This window comes from Anser brachyrhynchus (assembly GCF_964034855.1).
Source record: "Anser brachyrhynchus genome assembly, chromosome: 7".
NCBI classification, from domain to species: domain Eukaryota; kingdom Metazoa; phylum Chordata; class Aves; order Anseriformes; family Anatidae; genus Anser; species Anser brachyrhynchus.
Window position 1 is genome coordinate 2,928,214 of NC_137701.1, and position 17,892 is coordinate 2,946,105.

The 17,892-nt window shown below is 42.0% G+C and overlaps 1 protein-coding gene across 18 annotated transcripts in view; it reads left to right on the forward strand.

Annotated features, from left to right (window-relative positions):
- The window catches only part of ANKRD44 (ankyrin repeat domain 44), a 154,007-nt gene that overhangs the window by 47,158 nt on the left and 88,957 nt on the right, over window positions 1-17,892 (forward strand). The window contains exon 1 of one of the 18 annotated variants that reach the window (XM_080599907.1): window positions 2,764-17,388. The exons of the other annotated variants lie outside the window; for them this stretch is intronic. Within the exon in view, the coding sequence (XP_080456033.1) occupies window positions 17,329-17,388 (60 nt within the window). The 5' untranslated portion in view covers window positions 2,764-17,328. Of the gene's footprint in view, window positions 1-2,763; window positions 17,389-17,892 lie in introns of those variants that run through there. 18 annotated transcript variants of the gene reach the window in all.

Sequence of the window (17,892 nt, forward strand, 5' to 3'; positions counted from 1 at the left end):
AAGCACATTTATCTGCAAAGGCTACCAAGATGTATTCTCTTAAAATATGTTTTTCTAGCTTTGACTTAGAAAAGTGATTAATGCTTATTATTTAACACAGGAATTCAAGCACTTACAAGCTTTAAAGAGTAATGAGTTCTTTTGGTCTTAATATTTTATCTTGAAAAACGTGAAACACAGATCTGTTATGCGAAGAGTTCACAGAAGACAAGTTCGTAGCTTTGGGATTTCCTTAAAAAAGTTAGCCTTTCTCCAGACAGCTTCATACTGTTGAATAGCATCTCCATGTAGGCTGTGATAGTATCAAAGACGGCTTTATTTTTGCCTTCGTCATGACCTTCAAAGAAAAAAAAAAAAAGAACCAGAATTAACCTTTTCATATGTACATGTTTGAAATTGTAAACATAGAAATCCATGAATGTATGTCTGTAAAAATCTCTTCCCAGCTGGGTTCCCGTAGTCTAACTCATTTCACTGTTGTTTTTCAGTAGTGGAAAACACTCTTGCTATTTATGATGCGTTTTTTGGCTACTTGCGATTGCTTGCTGTTTATCAGCATGCCTAATGTTTTTGGTGGAGAAAATACCCATGCTTTTTTGGCACATTAAATCAAGTTAAGCATAGCTTAATTTACTTTTTTGTTGTTTTTTTGTTGGAGACATTTCTTTGGTATGCCAACTCTGCAGAGGGATTTTGCAAGCATTTCTTTTGTATTCCCTGCTTACTGTCTACCAAGCTGGAATTTGCCCTGGCATTACTCAGTTAAAAATTTGAAACTTAACAGCAGCTCTTTTGCTCCTCACGTGTATAAACTGAAAGTGAGATGGAGCTTGAAATTCTCGTATTGTTCAGTTTCTAAAGGAAAACAGAGCAAAGATATGTGGGAAAATGGTGCAGTGGTAGGGCTCAATGCATTTAAAAAATTGGTTTAACAAGTTTTCAGGGATAAACTACTTTATCAGTAACATAATCTGTATCCTCAAAATAGTATTTCCAAAATAGCGAGTGCAAACTTCTTTAAAAAAACTACTTTATCTGGCAAAACGATGGTAGCTGTTCACCTGTCTGAAGTAGGGCAAAGCTTCATACAGCAGCTGTTGGCCACTGTAAAATAAATTGCATGACTCTTTTCTAATTGTAGTTTCTTGATGAACAGGACAGTGTCTCTCATCCTTAAGTATATTACGGTGAGCTAAGTCCTGAGTCAAATAAACTGTTTAATCAAAGCCTCCTTAGAGCTGTGTGTTTTTTTAATAGGGCATCTACCCTTGCAAAAATTTATTTGGGAAACTCCTTTATACCTTTTCCTGGTCCATTTCTGTAGTTGGGATGGGAAGTAAGTGCTTATGATTTGGGAAAATATTTGCTAACAACTGTTCCAATGTTAGAAGAAAGCTATGATCCAAACTTCTGCTCAAGCTGGGCTGAAATACAAGGGCCACTTGTTAAGACTTTAGGACTTAACTTCTTCAAAGTTGATAGCGTCCATGCATGTTTAGGATTTGAACTGCCCAAAAGCAATGCAAGTGTTGCTCTTGTAATATGATACAAAAATCATGATCTTTCTTTTCTCATGTACTACTATAGCATCACTTTTCAGCACTGGCTTTTTTTTTGGGGGGTGGAACTACCTAACATGTAGCTTGTAATGGAAATTCCTATCCTCCCCTTACCACCCCCTTGATGTGATGATTTGTCACCTCCCTCCTCCACCCAAGATGTTTTGAAGAAGCCAGTATTTTAAGGCAAACGGATAACTGCAGTAAATGTCACTATATTGCAGCATATCCTTCCTTTTATGCCAGCCAAGCTGTGCTGGCAGGAAGCAATGTTAAGGTCTTAGGAAGAAAATCCTTGTTGCTGTAGCACATCTAATTTTGTCCCAGGTTTGAAATTGATTCCTATGAAAAGGGATTCTGTGCTGTCAAGTGAGAAGTGGTGGTGAAACGTAGAAATGAGTGCATCTTTCCTACTGCTGTTTTTAAGCATAAGGAAGTGATGGAGCCACTCCTGAACTTGACTGTGAGCATTGGCATGTTTTGTTTATCTTGAACGCTTTCTTCATGCAGCTGACATTTACTGAGCAATTGAACTTCTGGAGACCCGTATTCCCCTGGAGACTTGTTGCTTGAATTCTTACCTGACACTAACATATTGCTCCTCCCTGTGTTTTCTTACTGTTTTACAACAGATTTCCAACTCCTCCCTCTTGTATCACCTCAAAAATATCAGGAAGTTATCTTGTATTTCAACAAGAACTTTTCTTTCTTTTTAGTTCATTTAAGTGGAAGTAACTGAAACAGCTAACAAGGGTCTGTCTCAATGACTTTTTGTTTTTCTTTCAGAATAATATCCTAGTGAGTTGTTCCTGCACAAAAGTCAGTATGAACTTGAATTGTTGCTTATTTGTTCGTGTTATTTTGTAGAGAAAATAGCACATTTTTTATTATTACAAAAAAAAAACAAAACACAACAGGAGATTAAATATTGACTGTTTTTTATATCACCCAGGGAGCTCTCAGCATGAATTAGACTCTTATTGTGTCAGCTCTACTCAAACACAGAATAGACCAGGAGCTTCTCCCATAAGACTTCATCATTCTTGTGTCCTCCAGCAAGTGGACTTGCTTTCTTTTACACAGCATATATGAGAATAACATTGCCTGAAAATCCACCCTCAAACTCTTTTTAAAAAGGGGAAAAGTACACCCACCCACCCACCCACCAACCAAGTAACAGCAACAAAAAACATGGAAGGGGAGAGTTGCAATGTTTGCCCTTCTCGTTCTGTATTTGTGAAGCTTGTTTTGGAATCTTTGGTTATTTGAGCAACTGTCCAGCAGGATACACTCCTCTCTTTCTGAGGAAAGGAGCCCACTGTTGTTGGGAAGGGCAGGCAGAGGAAGTGGCTGGGCTGGTAGCCCCCATGCTGTTCTCTGCCATTGGAAGTTCCTTCATCCTCACGCAGTTCCCAGTGGCTGCCGTGAGGGAGTATGGTGTGAGCACCTGTGACAGCCCTGCTCCTCCATGGCCCCTTGGAGGAAGCGATTAACTTGCATCTAGGCTGCGCTGCGTCCAGGTACACAGTGCCTCTTTCTGTCCCTTGTGGCTGCAATCACACAAGCAGCATGCAACTGAAATTGTTGAATGCCAAACATTTTTCCTTTCCCTCTTTCATGTGAAGAAAGCCAATTCATTCATGTGCAGATCTCCACATGGTGGAAGCGTTGTGTGAAGTAAACTGCTGCCTGCAGGTCCACCTAATGGTGAGCTCGGCCTTTAGTTCTGCCAGTATCCATGCGATGTGCCCTGTCCTGGCCTCTCGCTTTCCCTAACTCTAAAATGGGGGCAAACACCAGGACTTTTGGTGTTCGGAAGTGCTTTACTGCATGGCAATGCTGCAGTGTGGTCTCCGCTTCCCTTCTCCCCATCCGTTGTTTATGCTGCGTCTGAGATGAGTATCTTTTGTTTTTCCTGTAGATAATAATAACTGCCTGTCTCAACCAATACAGGGTCAGGTTCTTCTTTCAGGAAGAATGTGGGAAGAAAAAAATGAATGTGGGTTTTGTAAAGTATGCGTTACAGTAGTGGTTTGAGGGCAGGGAAGCGTTGGTCTGCACTCTAGGTGGGAATGTAAAATGGCTGCCGAGCTGTGGTGTTCACAGAGGACATCTCTTTACCTCAGCTGTGTCTTGCTCATGGGCCACCCAGCAAGATCTCGATGTCAGCTTTTTCCTATCATGAAAAGACAGTGATGCTACTTAATGGCAGAAAGCCATTATCGTGTTGCTGATAAGCTGTGCCAAATAACAGAAGTGTAGGAGTTGCCATATGGGTTGATAGGTTTCCATTACTGATCTGATCAGTCTTTGACATTCTGTCACATTTCTTTTCAAAATAAGTGTTGTTGCTTCCTTATGCCTGTTTGTATTTTTGTGTCTCTGTCCATATGGAAAATAGATCTGCTTGCTCTGATAAAGGTAGCGGCCTGGATTCAGTTTGGGGTCTAGAAGTGAGATGTCTGGTTGGCCAAAGCTGATGAGGCAAATGTTTTCTTTTTGACACAGTGTTTATGGGAATGATAAAATGTCAGTCTATTGCTCTGGATATTATTGGATATTTGTAGGAAAGCAGGTGGGTGGATTTACAGACCAACACCTGTAATGAATTTTCAGTCTGCAGAACTGCCAATGTTAACTGGGCTGTGAGATGGGACAGAGCCCTCTTGCGTTATCCCCCAGCTCTATGCTGAAACATGGCTGCTGCAAGGTAACGGGAAAGCGTGTGCAGAGGGGAAACTCCCCACAGGGGACTCTTGTATTTCTGTATTAATTCCACTGCTGCAGGGGGACACACAGCTCGTTCTTTTTTTCTTTTCCCTCTCAGTCATTTATTCATTCACTCACTAGCTTTAGGTAAATCAATCGTGTAGGTCTGATTTTTGTCAGTACAGGCTATATAATTAGACTCTTTGCTGTTTATATGATTCCTATCTGACATGAGTTTTCGTTATCTCATGGCTTTGCCGTACTGCCTACTTCCGTGGCTATGAAGAAATGTTGGCTCCATTTTGCCCCAACCTGACTGTGTGACATTTTGGAAGCAAGATCAGAATTTCCTGGAGCCTCCTTTATCTCTTGTTGTTCCATCTCATGGAGAGTTCATCTTCTTTTACATTTGTATATACTTTGGCTGTCTTACCCCATGAAATGTGCTGGCATTTAGCTGTAACTCGCAGTTACTCAGATGATTTATTTCCTCCTTGCCTTCAGAGTTTAGTCTTGCTTTAAATGGGACTTACTTGGATGGCAGCCTCTCGCACTGCACCTCCCCTCCAAAGCACAGATTGCCAGACCTTGTACTAACCCAAAATATGATTGTGGAGCAAAGTGGATGGGTTGTCACTTACTTAGTACTACTTTCTGCTTTTTGATACGGTTGTGTTCATTGATCTTGTGTTTTCAGCTGTTTTCTCTGATACCTGCTAGCAAAAACCTCCAAGATATCTTTTGCAGTTCCTCTCACTGCACTGGAGGAAGCCCTGTTCTGAGCTGATAGATGCAATTTTTTTAACTTGCCGACAACGTGTTAGGGAGAAACTTTGGGCTGGCACAGCAAGAATTGTTTGTCACAGCAAGTGTAAATGACAGCAGGAATTTTCTATTGACAAAGTGTCAAAATCAAGGCATTCGTGTTGCTGTCTTCTGCGAGGGACACCCACACAAACAGAAGAATCCTGACTGTGTTGAAATGCAATGACATTGCTGATGATTTTGAGGTGTAGTTTAAGAGCCAGAGTATCTTTTCTTATAACATATTCATGAAGCATAGAAATGTTGTGCTTATAGGCTGAGGTTTACCCTGCTGTTTCTTCAAATGCTGCATTTCTTGCTATATATTTGGAAGAGATTGTCTCCTGTTCTCTGAAGAATGCATGAGAGTTAAGTGCTCTATGTGCCCTCATGCTTTTCCCTTCACATTACATTATTTTTGCATTAAATATTTGCATATTTATTTGCAAAAATATGTGCATATTTTTAACATTACATTATTATTTTCATTATTATTTTTTAACTGTCCAAGAGACTTTGCAGATATTTTGCAATGCCAAAGTAAGTAGGCACCAACCATATAAAATCAACAGAAAGTGTTCTTCATCAGTGCAACTTGGAGATGTGTTAATCCTTGTGACTTGTGAAGTCGAGGCCTGTTGTTTTCCAGACTGTCTGTGTAGGTTTCTGTTTTGGTCCTGACTTTAGAAACATGCTTGCCTGAGTTAGGTTTTGTGCTTTGACTGAAAGGTTATCCGATGCAAGGGGTGCTCTTGTCGGCTGGGTTGTAACAGATACCACCTGCCTTTGGTAATATGCTGTTACCTGTTCTTGTTTCATTCTGGTGTCATCTGAGACATTGTGATCATGTGCTTGAAACTGGGGGGAAACCAACCTCTTGGGATCCTTCTTTTAGAGATAATAAGGAAAAGGTGTGGGAGACTTTGCTGTTTTAAGATGCGGATACTGTTGCCTAGATGTTGACTATGCCTTTAAGAAAAAAGCTAAGTATTTCTGGCTGGTGCCTATCTGAAATCGTGTTTATCCTACAGTGTTTATTAAACCTGAGTTAATTTTCCTCCTAGATCTATGTCTCCAGGAGCTGTGCCAGCGGCGCTCTGTGATGACTGGCAGTCTCCATTGGTGCGGGCCGCAGGCCAGTTTCCCCTTGCTGTGTCGTCGGTGGGCCAGGGCTTCACAGGCCAGCAGTGCCCCAGCAATCCTAGAGATATGCTTCTATTTAAAAATAATAATTATTAAGCTTTAGTGACTCTCCCTCTCTCTTCTTCTCCCTCCCGTCTGTTACTCTGAAGGGCTCGTGAAATCAAGTAATAAGCATCACCCTGTCCCATGCTCCCAGCAGTCTGCAAGATGACTGTGGATTGCTCGTTCTTTTCAGTCCTGTGATATTTTTGTCAGGACTGTGCTGGCCGAGGTGAGTGGTGTGACTCAGGCGGCTCTGTCGGCGCTGGCTTTCGCAGGCTGTTCCTCACAGCCACTGCTGCCAGTCTGTGCTTCTTGTCGCCCTGCTGTGGGGACAGGGCCTGCTCCTGGTTCACACCAGGAAGCTTGCTTGGCGTGGGTATTCACAAATCTAGTTTGCAGAGAAACTTCTCTACCTGATGCAGTCCTTGGCGAGTCTGGGAGAAGTTTTGTCTGTTTGAGCTGCCCTCAGACATGGGTTACCAGGATGAGACCCAAGGGGATGTTGGCCTGACGTACCCAGCACCTGTCAGGAGCGGGAAGGTGCTCAGTAAGTGCGTGTGTCTGACAGACATGGAGATGTCTGCACTGATGTAGTTTTTCTGTTGCACGTCTTCAGTATCAGTGTCATTGCTAGGCACAGCCTCTCTGGCTCAGTAATCCCAAGGGGACCTGCGGCCCTGAAAAGCACTGAAATAAAACATGAAAGACTTGAGGACCTGGCAAGTAGGAGAGTTGCTATCAGCCCAATAGTAAATCACTGGTCTGGGCTACGAAGCCATGAGTTGTTGAGTAGAAATGCTATGTTCCTGGAGAGATAAAAGTGAAGGTTTTTCCAATAGATAAGCACAGCTGGGCCAAGACCATTTCTTTGGGATGGGGCAAACATAGGCAATACATGCATCCACGTATGCATATCGACATCTGAATTATATTTCCATAACATCCTGCTTATACTAGCAGTGTTTGTTAACATGTCAGTGCCAGCCCAAGGGATGTGGATTTTGTTCCTTTTTTTTTTTTTTTTGGCTTCCTAGTATAGACAGAGTTGTACTAGTTGTACCGAATTACACCAGATTTAGTGCTGCTGTATTTTAGTTTGTTCAGTGAACTGCATAGACTAAAATTAAAAATAAAACCCCACAAATAACACAGAAACTTTGAAAACCCAGTCTCCACTAGGAGGTTTTTGTTAGGCAGACACATCAGCAAAACCAAAAGTGGAATGTCATCTTCCTTCTCTCTCAGCTGGCTGGTACGTACATATATAAGAGATTATTGTCTTAAGCATCTTACAAAGTTTTAATGTTCAGCAGAGCATTACTCTGAGAAAATAAGAACCGTCTTTTCTGTAGAAAAAAATCATCTTGTTCTATGACTCTCTTCTCGCTGCCTTACTTACTTGTTTCATATTGTAACAATCTGATTAAATGATCTTACCACCTTAAAAGAATTGCACTAATACATGGCATAATTGTGATTTCTTGAAAATGGGATGGATTCTTTGGGAACCATGCCAGGTCTTGGGCTATAACATCACCTAAGCATAAGGTACTTGCTTCTAGTCAAGGGACATGATTTGCATTAGTCCCAGGCAAGCAGAAACAGCACTTTATCTGTTTTTCATTGACCACATTATGCTTTTCTAAGGAATTACGCTTCGTTTTGGGCTGAATTTTCTATGGAGTGACTTTCTTTTTGCTGGTATGGACGCTGATCCAGATCAGTGGGTAAGCCTGATGTGGCAGGCTTGTCTGTCATTGATACAGGCTGGATGCAAGCTGCTGTTTTGGAAGGAAAAAGCTCAGTGTCTTGTTACGTGTCTCTTGTACCTTCCCAGTTACTTTGTGAAAATGAATAGGAAAATTCATTTTAGGTGGTTGATTTTGTCCAGAATCCATGCCTACATGGAGGAGGAGACATCAGCTGATACTCAGGTTTGTCTCTGACTTGGCTCTTCCTTTCATTGTCTTCCATGCAATATACATGCTAGGTATTTTCCCCTTTGGGATTAAGCTTCAAAGCCTGTTGAAACTGAACTTTAGTGGACTTGTGGCTTTTACTTTCCTGAGATGAAGCACATCATCACGTCACTTGCAGGTACTGCTGCTATGTGGTCTTACAGGCTGCTTGTTTTTTCTTTTATTTGTACCTCTCTTCCCCCAGCCTTTTCCCTTGAACCTTTTTGGTTCTCCCTCAAGAAAACAGAGGGAATTGCTGATGTTGAACAAAACAGGATAATCACAGGAAGAGCAACGTTGTCCCAAAACGCAGACAGCTCTGGGCTAGACCAACAATCATCCTTCAGGCTTTCTTTCCTTGGTGTACTTGAGGAAATCTTTACAAGAAATCTGTATATCGTTTGCATGCATATATGGCAATTATTTATTTTTTAGAGCAATCAAGGTAGCGTTTGTTATGAAAGCAGAGGTCTTAAACCTGCTTTCTCTTGGACCCCAGTCCTTGAACATATTTCAGTTTCCTGGCAGAAGTGTGTTTCCACTTTTGTGAAGCTAAGCTCTGAATGCAAAGTCAAATCACTTCATCTTTGTACTGATTTTCAAAGCATTAGCAGCACTCCAGCGTGGGGCTCAGCAAGCACTCTGTGCTCTTCAGTTGTTCTCAAACACTAATTTTAACTGGCTTCAATCCTTGCGAGAGAGGATTTTCTAAGTTTATTTATGTTTTGCCCTGTATCAGGGCTCTGATGGACAAGCTCTGGCAGATTTGCTTACAGCGCAAGGAATTCCTCGCTCTCTGCTGAATGTTTCCAGGGCTGTTGTAGTCACTCTGAACATTTTTCTGGTGTTTTTTGCCCCAAGATCATTGACAGCAGATGTGGCACATACCTTGTCCTGGCCCCTCTCCTAGCAGAGGGGTGCAGGGTAGGTGGCTGGGGACACCGGAGGCTGTCACAGCTCACTCGCAGCCCAGGCTTGCCAGAGCCCCAGGACAAAGTGTGTTTTTTGAACTGGAAAACAAAATACCAATACACAGTGGTGGTTCAGATCTCCAGAGCAGAGGCAGTGAATAGGCAGTGCCTAAGTTGGAGGTTTTAGTCTTTTTGTTGTTGTTGTTGTTGTTGTTGTTTGTTTGTTTTTTTAATTAATGGAAGTTAAGGTGACTTGACATCCAGAGCAGCCTCAGTAGTGTGTGTGACTGTCACCTGAAGTTTCCCAAATTTGGACAGTGCTCAATGCACTCCCTGGATGGGAGGATGTTGATGGATGAGAAAAACTTTGCAGGGTTTCCTAAAAAGGAGGCTTGTCTAAAAAATCTGGTAAATGTTACATATTTTCAGACAATTTATGTGGCTGCATCAAGTTTAAATGTCAAAAGATTGACAGTGAACTAAAAAAAAAAAAGCCGAAAAAACCAGCAGTAATTCATGCTTTATGAACCAAGCCAGCTACCTCCTGCCTAGTTTAGAAGGAGACTTCCTCTGTAGATAGGGTTTGATGAACAGCATGTCTTTACATGATTCAGAAAAAAGAGCAGTTTGAAGTTCAGTCTGCTCACAGTAAGCAAGGACACTAACAGAAGACTGATGGTGCCCATTAAAAATGAATAATTTCTGCAGGAAAAAGTGGCCTCACCGGAGACTACAGCAAAGAAAAAGAGGTGTGGGAAACAGGGACTGCAAATTCTACACAACTGGGGGAGAGAATGTGTATAACATGGAGCCAGAGCCAGGAAGAAGTACTCTGGAAAGGAAATGCATAATCCTTTATGCAGCAGGTTCTGGAGTAAGTCTGTCTGTTTTCTAGTGGAAACTGAACTGTAACTGAAATGTTTTGTCCATGGCAAGTTTTATTGTGGATACTCATGCAGAAACACAGAAGAAGTGATTCACTGTGGGCACAGACCAAGTGAAGGACGGATAACGATGACAGTAGCATCAACGCTTAGCCCTTGCACAGCATGCAGATGTTGTCAAAAGCGAACATGAGCCCTTCCTCCTGCTCTCGTGAAAGAGGAGGGTTTGGGTGCTGAGGAATTTGTCAGGACACATGGGTTGTTACTGGAATAACCAAGCCAGGACTTGCAGTGGCTAACCTGCTGCTGGAGCGATGGACCTGGTGAAGGCTCTGGTACCACGGGGACATGGACTGCTTGCCCTCGCTTCCTAACCACGCGCCAGCTGGAGAAATCTGGGCTGCGTTTTTCACTCTGGCGTTCTTGTCACCAGTATTGTGTGGGTGAAATCGGGAAACATTGACCTTAGAAACTTATATTGTGCTTTCATTGCATCCTATTGAAGAATGGGTCTCTGATAGTCTCTAAAAGACCTTATGGTTTTGTATTCTGGCTGTGAATTTTTACCACTACTTAGCTCACTTTCTCCTTGAGGGCTTATTAGTAGCTTCTTCATTCAGTGGCATCATTGGCCCTTTTAATCAACTTTCTGGAATTCAACTTACAACATTATGTGTAAGGATGAGAATATTATTACTTCATTCTTTTCACTCTAGTAATTTTTATATTACAGTGAACACTCTGATTAAACATTTAGCTGGAAAAGGCCAAGATGAAAAGAAAATATAATTAAATATAGGAACTAAATATTGAACTCCTGACTTGAGGCTGAACTGATAAATGAAATTAAATTTACACGGGGGATGGGAGGGGGGAAGCGTTGTAAAATTCATCCAGGATTACATTTTAATGCTTTGTTCAACTAGATCTGCAAAGCAAACTGCATGTATCAACTACAGGAACCAATAATTTCTTGAGGTCTTACTTACAGAACCGACTTCCGTGTTGCCTTAATTATGGTTCTTCAAAGAGGTTAATTAACCTTTCTTTTCCTGCAAAGGGACATTATCCCTATGTTCGAGAAAGCTACCTGACCGGGCACGGCTGTCAAGGCCCTGCTAAGCAGAACCTGGTGCTTCATTGCTGCAGCCTGGCACACTGCTGTGCACCTGTGGAAAGCAACTGGGCATTAAACATCTGGGGAAATTAAAATAAATGCATATCTCTTGCCTTCTGCCTTGCGCTTTGCATGAATTGCTGCTCCTCTTCTCTAACTACAGCAGACCCTGTGAGGTGTGTGTGGTGTCGGGATTGCAGGCTTCTGTGCTCAGGTTTGGTTTCTGGATTGGTCCCATGGGTGGAAGGGGTGGGGAAGATGATTTTTTCCCCTAGTGGTGCATAAATTATTCTGCCTTCTGTGAGATTGGGGATGTTGGCTGGATGTTTGGTGTGACACAGGACAGCAATGTGCTAGAAACTGAACAATTACTAACCCAGTTCCTTTCCATGGGGCTAATTAACAACTGTGTATTTTTCATATAACAGCTGGGAGTGAGGATGAACAGTCATGGCAGAGAGTAAGCACTAGAAGGATTTTGAAATTCGGCTTTTGGAATCAGTGGTGGCTATGCAGATGTTAATCCCAACGCAGTGATGCCATGCGGACTTGTGATTGCCCTGTTCTCTGTTTACATAAATTCCTTTTTTGGGTGGCGCTGAGAGTAAAGAGGAAAGCACAAACCATTTTTTTCTAGCTTCTTGTAATTCCATTTGCTCTGATGCCTGGGAGTTCGTTTACAGATCTTATCACCAATTCTTCCATAAATGCCAATTTACTCAGAAATTTAATAATACTGTCACTCAACAAGAACCACTTGAGAAGTATTTTAAGTGCTTTGCAAATGTTGAAAGCGCAAAACGTGAAAACGCTTGAAAGGAGAATTGGTCCTAAAACAACTTTCTGTGGTGTTGCTCTGTGCTGATTTCTTAGCCTGGGAAGCTGGGATCCACCCTTAGAAAGTGCTTTGAGATTGCTGGGTGGAAAAACATGATTGTCTCCAAGTGCAAAGTGTGGTGGCTGTGAGCCCCTTGGACTAGTTATACAGCAGGTATTCAAACCTAGTCACTAGTGCTGGCCATTAGCTCTGTAACTGGATGAATGAAACCAGTCTTGGGTCATTTTTGACACTGTTGCTTTTTTTTTTTTTCCCTCCCATCATGCAAACAGACTTCTTGTTAGCCTATTTATCTAGAGCATCTTAATTACACCTTGCATGTATAATAGTGTTTGAACAGCAATGTTTGAGAGAAATGATAAGGAGAAATGAATGTGAGAAGTGGTTTTCCAACTGTGAAAATAACATTTCTTATCACCTTCTTTTAAAAGTAGTACAAATTAGAGGCTCTGAAATAAACTTTTGGGCATAGATGTGCAAAGACATCTACTTCATGGCGCTCAGGCGTTACTTGAGGACTGTAATTCAGGATGTAATTCTTGACCTTTTAGAATTCTTAGCCATTTTAGTTCTGTGTTTGATTTTTGGCTAGTGCATTATACAGTGGTCTGAACTGGAGTGATCGTGCTTGGTACCATTGCTAGTTTTCATAAAGCTATCCTGTACAACTGTAAAAGTTTGCCTTTGCTATCAAGTGATGTGATCTTTAATATATACACTTCTTAATCTCCATTTCATTATGTTCTTTCTAAGTTTCCAGTCAAAGCTTGTGTATTGCACTCATGATAGGCAAACTGCTTTCATTTCAGAACTGCGTATTGTCAAGTAACTTTTCTTAAGCTGAGGATTGTGCATTCGTTGTGAATGCACAAAAATTGAGCTGTGGTTCCTGATAACAGCAAGAGGGCTGCTGGGCAGATTAACGCTGGTAATTAACAGGGCCATGTTAGCTAAGCAAGACAGATCTGAGTTTAGTCTGTATGCACAGTAAATCTCCCTTACGCTGTGCTTTTCATGGCTTGGCTTTTAGTGGTAGCCTTAAATCGCACTTTTCTGTTTTCGCCTTTTTTTAAATGTAATTCTTCATATGTCATTTAAAAAAATCAACTTGTTTTAGCAAGCAGTTAGTCTGTCTCTTATTTCTCGTAACAATTCAGTGGTATCAGATACAAAGGACGAATCTTTTTTCAGTTGACGTTGCCATGCAGAGGTGAGTCCCTGTCACTGCCAGTGTAGCCAGGAGGGAAGCTGCAGAGAGCGATGAGCAACCTGGTATTTTTAGGTAACTGGGGGCTTCATCTTCACTCTCATGTTTGGAGCAGATGAGGGAGGGCACAGCATTTTTAACTCTTTGCTCCCCAGTATTTGTCTTCTTTTTTGTTAGCAATCACAATTCTTCCCTGCAAAATCACAGCTCCCCAGGCCTCTTCCTCTCCCCTGCCTGTGTAACCCTCAGGAAGCTTTGTAGGAAGGATGGGTTGGACATCAGCTGGGGAGTGGGAAAGGGAAAGGAGCTGAACTTGGACAGTAAGAAGGGCTTAACTGGTCGTGTGGATGGAACAATGTAGGATTTGCACAGCAGAGACTGTGCTGGTTTGGGATGGAGCATAATTGCATAAATGCAGCCTGCGTTGAGCGTGGTGGAGGCTGATGGTGACACCCAGCTGTGACTGACTGCCCTCTTATCTCTGTCAAGCACTGCTCGGCAAACTCAGAGCTTGTAGTGGCCAAATTTTGCTCTTTCAATACATTAAGCTGAATGAAAGCCAGAGTCACATAGCCCTCCAGTGAAAAACTGCAAAAAGACTGGCACACTATTGGTTGTTACCTCCTACCAGAGCAAGCTGTGCTATGTGGTACTTCTGTTGCCTGAAACGGACTGGGCTGGCAGAGCTGGGTGCAGCTGTTTAGAAACGTGATTTGTTTTTTTCTTTCTTCACAGAAACCTGCCTAAAGTATTTCCTGAGGCTTTTCTCAGAATCTGTGTCAGAGCAGCAAGTTAGCTGACAGCTCTGTCAGGGAGAGTAAAAATTTAGCACGGTGACACTGTAGTGTCTTCATAAGACTGTCTACATTAGGAATGTCTTGTTCTTGGTTTGTGGAAATCTGTTAAAATATTTGATATGATGCGGAGGGGATTTTTTTTGCCTTTTTATTCTTCTCTGTAGAGACAGAAATAAAATTTAAATAAGAAATACTTAAAATGCCTCTAGGACCCAAACAGCTTTGGGGAACAGGAATTTGAGTTAGAGTTCATCAGAAATATGCAGTCTCTCCTCCATGGTCTACATGCTGCTTTGGCACAGAAAGGGACAACAGGTTTCCTGTATTTCACTCTGCTGCTTACGGTTGTATGGATTTGACCTACATTTTACAGGATGTCCAGCTTAGGAGCTAGAGGTCTGAATTAGGTCATAAAGGAGACCACCAAAAATCCAGGTTGCCTTCCTCAGAACATGTGGCAGAATGGCTTCCTCCAGCTGAGGTCTGGAGCCACAGGACCAGTGTGGTGCTGGGTTCAGTCCAGTCAGATGTGAGGTGCAGGCCGCAGAGCTGGCAAGTCCCAGGTAGGAGATCAGCAAAGGGCAGGGTGCTGGGGGCTTGTCCCCACCAGGAACACTTTGCTGCTTTTTCCATCCCCTTCCTGTAGTTACTGCCTTGAGATTCTGTCTGTGTTAAAGCTGCATGAAAACAGCAGTACAGGCAATGTAACGCTGCCCTCCTCCATCTCAATGAGATGGAGAAGGGTACCACACCTTCTTTTCTTTTTATTCTTTTCTTTCTTTTGCTAACATCACCATATTCCTGTGGCTTAAAGCTCTCTGTCTCAGCCAGCCACCATTTTAACTGAGTGCAGTGGGATTGAATTCCCCTTGGGCAAGTCCCATTTACAGTGTAGTTTCAGTTGGTTGATGAGACTTTGCAGATAGTGTAGAGAAACTCTCTTCATACCCATCATACTCCAGAGGAGAAGGGAATCTGGAGCCTACGTGAAGTAGCTGCAAGCAGAAGAGTCCTGTACTTCCCTGTGCAAAACTCAGCAAAAGCAGTTTGACAGACTCCTGTGAACAGGCTACTTCCTTTTTGTGTTTGCTTTTTAAACATTTTTCATAAAATTATTTTTTATTTTTAATTCCTTACAGTAAAGGTGAATGTAGTTAGTAAGATGGCACAGCCTTTCCCACCACCCTGAAACCTTTCCCATCTCTCCAAAAGATCACATAACTTTGTATGTAGAGGGTAAGGATTTTAAAAGCATTGAGCTCTGGTCTCAGTCTCTTGGTGTAGTTTGGAAGTTTTTGCCATCAACTCTCATACATACTGGGATGATTTTGATGAGACTAATACTGGAATGTTGACAAAAGAAGTGGAGCAGAAACAGAGATTTGTTGTCTTTTGGGACTCAGGATATGGATTTGTGTCCCCCCTTTCCTCTATAAAACATCAGTGTTAAAAAAATATGTAATTCCTTTCCCCAAACCTTAAATTATTCCCTTCTGTAAGCATTCCCTTTGGCATCAGACTCAAGATGCACAATGGAACAAGGTGGAACAGCAAGTTTTTTCCCCTTTTGAAGTGAAATGGTTCACAAAAAAGAAGTGAGAGGCTGAAGTGTTAAATTACAATAAAAGTCTGAATAAACTCTCTTTCAGCTTTAATAAGTTGCGGCCTCTCTAGCAAAATAAAAAATGAGTTTGGGATTATAAATGTCACCTGCATTTGAGGTTTGAAAAGGGTTTTGTAAAGACTACTGGTTTTCTGTTTTTTGTTTGCTTGTTTTCTTCTTTTTCTTCTTTCTGGTTTGCCTGAGCACTTTGTTTCATAGAGAATTCGAAGTGCTCTGTGCCCTTTCCCTCTTGCCTTTGCTTGATGTGTTTCAGCAAGGAGCTGTGGCCGTGGCTGGATGCTTCCTTTGAGAAGAAGGAGAAGGAGCAAAATTTGTGTCCTGTTTCCTCAGCAGAGGAGAATGCGTACACTTAGGCTTCTGGCTGATGCTTCTTGTCCAAGAGTATTTTTTCTCAGATAAGGAGAGGTATTTAATGCACTGGATAGTGCTGGAGGGAGGTTCATATTGATTCTCTGAAGCGTGGCAGTAGTCTCAGAGGTATCTTGCAGCATTTCCAGAGGGTATGCAGGCAAAGGCATAACTTGTGAGACAGAATTTGGTAACTTGTTGAAAGAAAGAGTATAGGTGCTTTGTGCAGCTCTCTAGCTCAACTTTCAGTTTAATTTGTATCACTTTGGAGCTGCTAGATTTCTCACCATCAGAAGATCCCTGCTTGGCAGATCCTGAACTGGTTTCTGAACTGAAGCCAATTTTAAAACCTTTTAAAATTCCCATTTCACATCTTTGTTCTGACCACCTGAGGGTGCATTCATCAGCAATGCTGGATTTTATTTTTAATTCTTTTTCCTGTCAGCTTCAGTCTTTTGGTTGATCACGAGTACAAGGATATTATCAGGATATGCTGAATAAAGCTAATCCGTTCCAGATTCAAAATAGAGGTAAAACATCTGCTTTGGTGGTTGAGTGGAGCTCCATGCCAACTGTAGCACTCCTAATGCAAAGGAAGAAGTGAAATGTTGTTATGGACTGATTTGCGTGTTCATACATAGTTACTCTGCTATTAATGGAAATGACACTGTCATCGGCCTCAGTACTTAAACATTTTTAATTTGAACTTTGTACTGGCTATGCAGAAGGCAAATGCAGGAGATGAAAATCCACAGAGGATTGTATTATTTAGTGAAAATGGTAACAACTGACTACAGTCTTCTTCACAAGCACTGACACTCCGAGAGAAGTCAGGAAACATAAGCATTCATGTTTAATTTCTTTAAAGTATATTTGACACCTGCTGCATAGGCAGAAGTTAGCTGAGAGACTTTTGGGGTGTTTCAGGAGTGCGTTTGTGCTGGGCAAGAGAGCAGATGGGTTCTCACACAGATGCCTCAGGGAGAGCTGTGTTGCAGGAGGGTTTGTGTGCGATGTGCAGAGCAAGAGGAAGTTGAACCTGAGCAAGATCTGCCTGTGATGTAATGGCAAAACCTGGCAAGTCAGATGTTTTGGACTTTGCTCAAGTCCCTAAAATGTCTTGTCCCTCCTTTGTCACCCTTCTGACCCTAGAGATTTGCTGTTGTCTGGGGCTGGGCTTGGACATTGGTGGGAGTGGGGCCCTGGAAGTGTTGCACATCAATGCAGTGCCAAGAGGAAGATGAGATTCAGGCACATGTGAGATCATGCCTGCAAAATACATCCGCCCTGAACAGAAACTCAGCGTGTGAACTCATGGGAAGAAAACCATAGCTGTAATTACCTACTGACATGTGAACCAAACGGGGTCTGAAGTTCTGCTGGAATCATGCCACGTGTTTGTGTGCTTCTCCCCGAGGACACTCGCCTCCCCCTTGAACTTTTTGAGGTACATGTATTTTTATTGATTTTGGCAGAAATTTCTGTAGCACCATGTGCCACACCATTTAAATAACCGTCCCTTTTATGGTGTAATATCCAGCTGAAATGCTAAATAGTGTGCGTTCCTCGCTTTTTATTGGAACTGCAGTCCCACTGTAGCTTATCATATTTGCATTAAGCTTTGCATTTATATCAGTGTGGTGTGAACTTTGTTTCGGCTCTTTTGCTTTCATACGTTCAGTCTCTTGCCTACTGAAGCCTGCTAAAAAGGGTCCTTTTGACTTTCAGTCACCATTGGGTTAGATCTGTTTTTGAAATGGTCTTCTGCGGTTCACCCACAATAACTCTGATGAGTTGGTAACCAAAGTCCTCGTTTACACTGATTTTAATCGAGCAGGATGAAACCTCTTTGTGTGTCTTGGATGTGGAAAACAGCTGAGTGTTGTAGTATCAACTGTCTACATATTGCATTGAATTATCCCTTTAAAAATATCCCATACTCCCTTAAATT